The sequence below is a fragment of the Parasteatoda tepidariorum genome, chromosome X1 (genome assembly GCF_043381705.1).
Source record: "Parasteatoda tepidariorum isolate YZ-2023 chromosome X1, CAS_Ptep_4.0, whole genome shotgun sequence".
NCBI classification, from domain to species: Eukaryota; Metazoa; Arthropoda; class Arachnida; order Araneae; family Theridiidae; genus Parasteatoda; species Parasteatoda tepidariorum.
Genome location: NC_092214.1, coordinates 50,457,763 through 50,468,827, shown reverse-complemented (window position 1 = coordinate 50,468,827; position 11,065 = coordinate 50,457,763). Strand labels below are relative to the sequence as shown.

The following is an 11,065-nucleotide window of genomic DNA, read 5'->3' as shown; positions in this document are numbered from 1 at the left end:
AACTGTAGTCCGTGGATCGAGATTCAGACAGAAAGTAAAAGTTTATTAACAAAAAGCAAACAAACACATACAAATTTAAAAAGAACGCCATCTGGCGGTATAAAAAGAAAAAGACTTCGTAGCTATCCTTCCCAGGGAATGACAACAATAATTTTATGGCATAAATCAGTATTTACAATAAACGTGCGTTGGTTATTAAACCAAATGAAATGTTCAAATCAAGATTTAGATGTTGTCATATAAATTCATTAAAAATAAAAAAATAAGTAAATAAATGAAAATTTTAAAATTAAATTTTTGAATAAATATTTAATCCAACCTTTTATTGATGCAAGTTTTGGTAAAAACAAAAATAATTAACTGACGACATTGTAGAACTAGAAAATATTTTTCAAGCAGAGAAGTACGATAGCACCCTTTTCAGGAAAAAAAAATTAGTTTATTTTTTTGTTTAAATTTTTCTTAAATTTTACTACACAGTTCTATATCTACACATATATCAAAAACTGTTTTCAAAATGCAACAGAAATATTCTCAGTTACGTTTTGAAACTATAAAATAATAGTTTAAATTTATATATTAAAATGTGGGATTTTTTGTAATTGGTGTATAAAAATAGTTCCAAAATACCACAAAAACTTTTATTTACTGCTAAAACACTGCATGATATTTTTAAGGCTACACCACAGAGGCATTTTTGAAATAATACATAAGTTTATGTAATTTTTTTGGAGAGTGAATTTCTGAAAAATTAATTGTGTTTTTTGTGTTTAACGTTTCTATTACAATTTAGATTTTGATAAAAGCGTAAAGATTTCATGTCAGTACGTGTATTATGTGCAAAAAAGGTCCCAGAAAGTGCAAAAAAAGGTTTTTATAGGTACCAGAAGCATTTTTATTTACTACCTAAAAGATATAAACACTCGCTTTAGGGGAACTAATATTTAACCTTCCACTTATACTTGCGAAATGTTTAAACAACAATGCAAAGACGTTTCAAATATTATAACGTTAAATATATGTGTGTCATACTTATTTATTAGAAATAAAGAAAACAAAACATAAAGGTCCCTTTTCTACATTCCGTCTTTCATTAACAATAATAAAAATATTGCATGGCAGCCAAAGTGGAATATTTAAAAGGAAAAATCTCAGAATGAGACGTTTCCAAGGTTTCATCATAGAAACATTTTTTGAAACATATATTAACAGTATTTCGGATACCTAAATGAGACTTTTTGATCTACGTAAGAATAATGACTTAACAATCATACAAACAAATATGTAAGTCACACTATTTGTTAAAATATTAGTTATTAATAAATAAACCATATCATTAATTATTTATCAATTGCTCAAATATAGGCTGATTTGCTCAATTTCACATCTGAATAACATCAGAAATTTTGATAAACTTATCTTCTCTATGAGATTTACCTAAATATTTACTAAAAATAATGAAATATGATTTGCAACATGTGTTTTGTTTCTAAATTGCTAGAACATGTTTATGTAATGTTTCCTGACATGTGACAAAAGGGGTATCTTGGAATTTGGCACTTTGTGACAAAGAAGAGGAGGGGTTCAAAATTATTGAAAAAAAAAGAGCAACATCTCTGATGAACGGATCCTTCAACATATAACCTAACTGCTATTTCACCATTTCATTTTATTTTCTCTTTAACTTAAGCTTCAGTTTTAGTTTCTAACAACGAATAATTTTGTCTGATCTAGGATGTAATAACTATAATAGGTGATTTGAAGCAGTAGAGCAGCTTCCGGATTTTGTGCCATTAAATTCTACTATTTCTCATTTAATTATTCTATTAAGTCAAAATATGAATCATGCTAACGCTACAATTCTCGACAGAGAATTATGAAATCAGTTTTAAAAGCTGAGAAAAAGATCTAAAGACTCATTTTCGAAAAAGAATACAATATAATAGGGAATATAGAATTTAATGACCTGGAGTTAGAGAAAAGCAATTACAATGTAAAGTACAATCATAATGTATTTTTAAATTTATTTTAAATATTTTAATGAATAAAATATTTAATTTTGAATCAGAAACCTAATAATAAACAAATTATTGGATTTCTTAAACTCTAAAGAAATCTGCAGTAACATAAGACAAGGTTTTCGCACAAATATCAATTTCGTTTTCTATTAAAGTTATTCACTTGAGAAGTCAAAAATGTTTTACGTAAGAAAGTGATTTCTCTGCAGCAAAAATAGAATTTAAACTTAAATCCAATCTTTTACTTACGGGTAGAGTTAGAAGTTAAAATGTCTTTGAAAACACGGTTTAATAAAAGAAATAACATTATACACATGCCTCAACGGACTTAAAATTGACGAGATTTTTTGGATTGAATAAATTTCTTGAAATTTATGTTAATATTTTGTACTTGACTGCTCTAATCAATAAAAATTATCAGTCAAATATATCTATAATATAAACTATTTAGATAAACTTTCTTTAAATCATAGAGATTATTATGAATAAACCATAGAGATTTAAGTCATGGAAACTTATTTAAATCAAAGAGACTATAAATTCTAAACAATAATCAAAACGAATATTTCATTGTTTAAATTGTGAAAAACATGGAAAAATAGTTACAATATCACTAGATGATGCATGTTTGACTTATTCATAATTTGATGACCATATCTATGTACATTTTTCAATCAACTATGAATAATTTTATCGCTCATCAACTATTGAAATTTATATCACTCAATCAATTATTGATATTTATATAATTAATTTATGTATTTTATAAACAACACATATTTGACCTATTTCTTTACTGTGGTTAACTTGATTTCAGACATTTTGCGTAGTTTTACGGCAATATGATTCTATTTCTTAATATTTTAATGAAATTCATTTTAAAAGAAAAAGGAATAAAACTTAGTAGAAAAAATAAATCTTCAGATTATGCACAGTTACCTTTGATAAAACATGGTGAACAGTTTAATGCATGTATTCCCTTATCCTTTAACCATGTTAATATCTTCACGAGTAACCTACTTAATAGAGTTAAATCAATTATTGATTGAACTGCAAGTAGCGTTTAATATACAAGGTCCGAAATCAACTATTGATATCGATTTCGCTTATGTAAATATCCGTATTGCTCAATTAATTGTTAATGTGTAATCATAGATCAGCTATTGATATCTTTATCACTGCACTGTTAGAATTTTCATTCTAAAATTACTGTCAAATAACCTGAAACAGTCTGTTAATCCAATTAACCGTAAAGTTTACGGTAAAGAACATTTTTTACCTTTACGGTTTTGAAACGGTTTACAACTAGGCTTCGAAACCGTAAAAAAGAAATTTAACTGGATATCCGAACTAGGCTTTTCGTTCGGTAATGTGCATTGGAGAATACAGGGCACAAATTGGGGAAAGCTGGAAACTCCTCACGTGTTGAAGGGAATGGAAGAAATATCATGATGTCAACGCTAGGACTCGAACCCCGTTCTGTTAATCACGAGATTGACAGATTAGCCCTCTCGGCTATAATATGAACTCAGCTGCAAGAAAATGTGTGGCTTCATTAGGTGAACCTAGTTGGTGCGAAAAATTTTGGTTGTTTAACCGTATTAGGTGAAAGCAGTTAATAAACAGTTTTTCTCACAGTTAACAGTTTGAATACCATCTTATTTATGGTTATTTAACTATTTTATTTGAATATGGTATAATAAGTCAAGCAAATTGTGGTTTTACCATTTCTTCCGAGAAATTTCTAACAGCATAAAATATCACCACATATGTATCACCTATTTTAAACTACGCTTAGCTAATTTTAAAAATATTGTATAGTTTTAAGATAATATTTATTATTGATATCCATATCAATAAAATTTACTAAATGACATCTTTATCACTAGTTTCTATAAATATCGCAGACGAAAAATTATGTTTAAATTATGAATAATTTTTACATATTTATCCTTGATAAACTATTGACTTCTTTATCACTAGTTTCTATAAATATCACACATGTATAATCTATTTTTAAACTACGATTAACTAATTTCAAAATATTGAATAGTTCTTAATTTAATATCTTGATTATATCAATTAATATCTTGTCTATATCAATACAAATTAATAATTGATATCCTTATCACAAGTTCCTATAAATAACGCAGTTGAAACTATGATTGGCTTATTTTGAAAATATTGCATAGTTTCAAGGTAATATCAATCTACTTCTAACTCTTTTCATGATATTGGTTTTCAACTTCCCAATAAGTTAATATCTCCTACTGCAGGAGAGAAAGTTACTTTAAAAGGTCAAAAAGTCTAGAAGAGAACTTGTAGAAACTGTGAAGCAGTCCAAAAGTCTGGCAATAAAACGCTTGGCGCCCTGAGGACTAAATGGTGTTTAAACTTGGCCGCCGTGTTGGTTTGGCGTGGTAAGGGCCCAACCGAAAATGTCTGCTAATGGTCTTTTCCTTTTTCGTTGGCTCAGTTAACTTCTGATGACAAATAGCTCGCCAGCTGTTAATAAAGCTCACTGGAGCTAGTAATTAGGAGAACAGGTCATTGAGAAGGCGGGAATTTGGGATCATCTTCTAATAGTTATTATTTTTTTTACTGGGATATTTTTGATAAAAGCTTAAATGAAAATTTAAGCTCTTTAATTTGTTGTTGGTAAAGTCCGATCTTAAAGTAAATATATCGTTTAGACTATCTTATTTGAATTTGAAGAGCATAAGATTGTGTTTCAAGGTGATTAAATAAGCATTAAATTAAGTTTGATGATAAAATAAATGAATTGTTTACACAATTGTTTTATAATTTGAAGATAGTAATATTTTGTTCAAGGTGATCAAATTAGCGTTAAAAATTTAAGCATTAAATGAAGTCTAATATTAATATAAATATATTTAGAAAATGTTATTTAAATAGGATGATAATAAGATTTTGAAGAAGGTGATAAAGGTGGTGCGTATAAAAATTTATAAGTTAATAAAATTTTATTCGAATCATTTATCCTTTAAATAACTGATGGTTTTGAGTTACTTAAATAGTTATAAAAGTGACGAATTCTGATAAAATGACTTTTAATAAAAAAAGCTGTAGCTTTTTATACTTATTTTCTTTTTTGTTGTTGAGGGGATTAAGAAATTTTACACTGAGAAAACTAGTATGGTCAAAACTACCTGAATATAGTAAAGTTTACCATGTTTTTGTCTCTATGGGAACAACAAAAATCTCAGTAAATATTAGCCGGTGTTTCGGTAATGATTTGATAAAATTAACAAGAAAATATGGTTTTATAATAGGCGATAAAATTTTGTAATTGTGGTAAAATTAGGTAAGTTCATCCTAATACCTAAGAGAACGGCACAAAAACCATTTACTTGGTTAAATTTACTTTTCAGTTATACATGTTTTACTCAATGTGTGGTAACAAGGACTATAATTTTGAAAACCAAAAATAAAACGATACCATATGAACGGAAAAATTGCCAAATGAATGGTTTAAATACTGTATATTTAAGTTTTTAATACCATAGTCATGCTCTTTTTACCAGAAATGTTATTACCATACAGTACGGTAATTTTACCAGAATCTTTTCTTTCATGTAGATATATATGAATAGATAATTATAGTTAAAACAATAAATTTGCTAAAAAAGCCAACAAAAAAAATATATGGAGTAAAAAATTTCAATAATTTCTCACATATGTCAAGTATTTCTCACATACTATGAATTTTAGTATTATTGATGGTACAATGTACATTTTTGCACTGTCTTTTTTGCTTTTGATGGTACAATTTTATCAAAATTGTAACAAACAGCATAAAAATAATGTCTTAATGGATCTTCACTTCAACCACAAGTAGTTTTTCACTTATTTTTCATTGCATGTTGTTCAACAAAATTTGCTCTTCCAAACAACTAATTAGTGACTACAACAAGCATAAATGCGTTATTTCTAATATTGCTTAAGGTAAAAATAAGGGATAAGTAGCTAAAAGTTAACAAGTTCTATCGAGAAAATAGTTTGAATAAATTATAAGATACAAAGCAAATTAGTCCAAAGACACACTTCTAAAAGGTTTTAAAATGCAAATTCCAAAAATTATACTGTACAAAGTGTGATAGTTTACAATTTTTTAGACATGAGATTTCTATTTATTTTTTATAGAATGCAAAACTATTTAAAATCGTTATATACAGGATCAATTTTTTTTTTCCATTTATCACTAACATCCAACATTGCTTTGTTTTCTTTAATTCTGTTTAAAAGAAGATTAATAAACTACACAATGGAAATATGATTAGAAAGTTTCATTTAATTTGATTATATTTATAATTAATGATGAGTTTATAACCTGTTTATAAACCTGTTTTGCCCAGTAGACAAATGTACTAGTTTGATTTCAGAAAATATCATACTCTAGTTTACATGCAGAGTATCTAAAATAACAAATGCTACTTGATAGCACCTCTTAAAATAACATCTAGTGGCTGATCTCAAAGTTAGATTTTCAATCTCATTAACAGTTAGTTAAAAAGTCCTATCACTAAGTTGTAGAATATCTTCGACTTAGCATATTAAGACACAGTGGTAATATTCAATGTTCAATGGCATAGCTAAAGTGACCATTTTTGCAGTAATTTTAAGTATTTCAATATATCTATCTCTATATATAATAGTGGAATTTCATTATTTTCTGGCAATATTTTACTTGCCAATAGTTTACTTTGCTTGCCAATAGTATAAATAGTGTTCTTTGTCATATCTGTATGTAAAAATTAATCATGCCTGCCAAAATAAGCACTATTTTAGCTCAGTAAAATTAAGAATACATAGTTGGTTCCTTAAAATCAATAAAAAAAATTTTTTTACCCAATTTTATAATTGTGCAGTGTTAAGGATAATGTAGATTGATGTACAATTCAATAGATAATGAAGCATCATGATTATAACCTAACATATTATTGGTAATACAATATATTGGTGAAATAATGTAGTAATTTAACTGTCATAACTATAACTGACATATATCATATCGTAATCATAACTGACCAATAAAAAAAACTTTATTTGATTTCAACGTTACATAAAATGGTATGGATCTATTAAAAATGTATAAAAAGTAAAAAAAAATGAAAGTATATCTTATTTTAACGAATTGTTTTATTTAATATGAATAATATTTCTTGTAGCGTTATGTTTCTTTTTTTTTGAGACTTTAGAAAATAAATTACGATTATCAAATTTGAACTTGATTCAAAAAGAAAATTGAACTCATATAAATAAAATACTCTTAAAATCTTATTATTTTTCTAAAAAAAAATTCTTCTATTCAGTTGTTTAATTCAGGAATTATAAGCGTGGACATTTTGGTTTTTTTTTTCATTATTACGAATAGGACAGAAAAATCAGATCAGAATTTCTGGGTTGAAGAGTTAATTTTCTGAAATATTAAAATTATTGTTATTTTAAAATTTTAAGTTGTAGCTATCTCTTTTTATAGAACACATTAAAGTTATTATTCTTTTAGCAATTTCAAGTGATTATAGAGTAAAGAGATTTATAAATTTCTCTAATCTTTTAATACATCCAAATTGAAGTTATTAATTTTTTTACTAAACAAATACTCGCTATAATTTAGTGAAGACATTTACAGTTGTTCTGATGCTTAGCACACACACATTATTCACAATTTCTAAGGCATTAAATTACAGTCTAATTTAGATTTATCGTTTAGTACGTTTCGTGGTGACATTTTTAATGGCAAAATAAAAATAAAAGAATATTCTGAAAACATCCGCTAGTTGTTTATTTAAGAACATATTTTAAGTCAGACACGGATGACGTTTCTTAGCTCAGATTTAGTGTGGAATGCGTTGGGGTGAGATATCCTCCCACGCCTTTGCGGAAGAAAAAAACTAAGTTCCGAATGAGGCCTCCAACAACAAGATATGATGCTAAATTTTTATACGTAAAGAATTTTTCCTGACTGAATTTCAGAATTCTTTTTAAGAAAATGAATTTATTTATAATTATTTTAAGTTAAATCCAATTCCTTTCGTTCTGATAAAAATGTTTAAACAGCAATATCTGGTTTGACGCAAGATGTTTAACACCTTACATGATTAACACAAAATCGAAGTAATTTTGATTCCTTTTATGAAAATATTTATCATAAAACTTTTAGTTGATTTTTCCAGTATTCAAATTCTTAAAGTTCACAGTCACATGTTAAGCCAAACCTTTTGAACACGATGATAAAAATTCATATTTAATTTTTGTTGTTGTTTCTAACTCCACTTGCCAATATCCGCAAGTTTGCTTGGTGAAACCAAGCAAATTTAAGGCAGAGAGTGAGTTTCTAGTTTTTCAGGGGTGCCATGAATTGCAAAGAATAAGACTTCAGTCTCACATGTCACAGCTCGTTTATAGGGCGGACTCATTCATACATCCACAGATTGTAATTTTGTCATGATCTAGAAACCCCCAGAGGTATTGATTTGTTGTGAGAACATGAAGGACTTTGTGACCCTACTGTTTTAAAGTGCAGCAGTCATCATTTTATACATGGGGAGTCTTCGGCCGGCGGATGTCGAACTCACGACCTGTTGGACATGGGGCCCAAAGCCCTACCAGCCAGGCTATCCCGGCCTCTATTTAATTTTTGTCTTCATCAAATTCTCACTTTTCTTTTAGCCATATATAATTATTCTATAGCCTTATATTATTTTTATAGCCAAAATTAAAAAAAATTTATAATTAATTATAATATATAGCAAAATTAATATTAATTAATTTTGCTATATATTAGGTTCTCAAAATATGCCGAAGTCAAAAACTAAAGCTGGATTTTTCTTATTGTGTTTGGAAAAAATATTCAAAAATTTCATCATGAACCTTTCAGATGTATTTTTTTTTCTTCCAAAAACGATAATAAAAATCTAACGTTAACTTTTGACTTTGGCATATTTTGAGAACCTAATAGCTAAATTAACTATAGAAAAAATATATTTTGAGAACCCAATATATAACCTATAACTAAAAATTCTCCTCAACAGTATATACGGTAGCATATACAAATTTTTGTCAACATTTGTATTTATTGATCCCTATTTCTCCGTTAAATACTCTTTAGTTCCTTATTTTTTGCCTCTATCAGGATTTTTTTATGGGCTCTTTTCGTTTTTATCCCTGACACATATTAATATTAGTTTTAAATTTTATGAAACCGTTATTCTTTTGAAAATGAAAATTTTTATACAGTATAACAAGATTATGCTCATTTTGTTTTAATAAAGAGTGAACGGCTTTACATTGAAATTTAGACTATTGTACTGGATTAAACTCTATTCTATAGGCTCCATTAATAGTAATAGTTTTTTAAAAAATTGAATATACGTATTTAACTTTTCTTTGAAGATCTTTTAGGCTATTTATTTATTCCATGAAAAATAACTTTTCAAAACTTTTGTGACTCTAACAAGATATTGAAATTCGAGTACATACTTACTATTCAAATATTCTCTTTCCAAAGATTTTGTGATTGCAAGATTCCATACTAAGCACTCACATATTCTTTTATCAAAAATTTTCTAATTGCAAGAAGATATTGAAATTCGAGTCTATACTTAGTATTCAAATATTCTCTTTTCAAAAATTTTGCAATTGCAAGAAGATATTGAGATGCGAGTCACTACTTTGTACTCAAATGTTTTAATACTTTGAGTCAACGGCTTTTAATAGAAACAAGGACTAACTTCTAGTACATAGATTTGCCTATCATTCTGAAAATCCTATAATCAAAATATTTGTTGTAGAAAAGGAATAGATACATTTAACTATTCTTTCAAGATCTTCGAAATTACTTCTTTATACCAAGCATTTTGTTTAAAAATTAGTAATTATCAAAAAAGTTTGAAATTCTAAGAAATTTTGAATCCACAAATACTACCATACTTTGTACAGCAAAAAATTAATAATGCAAAGGGATTAATTAGGTTAGGAAAATAAGGAAAATTGGGCGTACATTCATGATACTCACGACAGCAGGAGTGAGTTGTGCGGTCGGTGGCTGCAGCAATGGCTGTAATGGCAATTGCTGCATTATGGCATTTTTTAGTGCCAAATGGTTCCTTCCATTGATCAATAGTTGGTCCTTTAAATGTTGAGGAGGATGGAAGTACTTGCATGGTGGCTTCTCCCGATTGCAACGACCCTACAAAAAATAAATAAATATTAATTATAATATATATTAATAATTTATTTTAAAAGTAAGAAGAGTCGTTTCAATATAATAAACAATTTATTTTTCTAATTAGGAAATAATATATATATATATATATATATCGTTCATGGGCAACAGTAGCGGTACAACTCAAAAAATCAAGTTTTGAGATAAGTGGGTTTAAAGTTTTCATTGCTAAGGAAAATGCATAAGAAATGCTTCAGTTTGCTTAAACGATGATTANAGATTATCTTCAAGTTGAATTATGAGTTGTACTAGTACTGCTGCTGAAAGAATGTGTATTTTCATATTTACACCTGCTCTTAGTTCAAAACGCGTTTATTTTTAATTGTGCCACTATTGCAGCCCATGAGCGATATATATATATATATATATATATGGACAAAATTGATTTGTTTAGCTTTGGTTGAGAAATTTGGCTCAAATTAAGAAATTTCTGTCATTTTTGTTAGATGTGCTAAGATAAATATGCAGTTGGAAGTGTCGCTTTTAAGATACTTAAAATTTTGTTTCTCAAATAAGAGAAATTCAGCTTAAAATATACTTAACGCATGCAATACATGTAATAAAATTTCAGATTTATGAAGATATTTGGAGATTTTTTGCTCAAAACAATCGAATTTTTATCATAATTTTAAAAGTGTACCTTTTAGCTTTTTAAAATGCAAATATCAAAGTTTCCGATTAAAGAGTCTTATATTAAAGCAACTTTTTACAGCTAAAAGTGTTTTTTGTCTGAGAACTTAACAATGTATTCAAGGTAAAATTTGCAGCTTTTGATAATTTATATGCTACTTTAAAATTA

At 27.4% G+C, this 11,065-nt stretch overlaps 1 protein-coding gene across 7 annotated transcripts in view; it reads right to left on the bottom strand.

Moving 5' to 3' along the window:
* LOC107438554 (muscleblind-like protein 2) overlaps positions 1-11,065 on the bottom strand; it is a 400,349-nt gene that overhangs the window by 39,440 nt on the left and 349,844 nt on the right. For 4 of the 7 annotated variants that reach the window (XM_043043156.2, XM_043043158.2, XM_043043159.2 and 1 more), the window contains exon 2: positions 10,042-10,230. In XM_043043156.2, the coding sequence (XP_042899090.1) occupies positions 10,042-10,230 (189 nt within the window). The remainder of the gene's footprint in view (positions 1-10,041; positions 10,231-11,065) is intronic. The other 3 variants (XM_043043157.2, XM_043043161.2, XM_071187782.1) reach the window with 1 other exon arrangement.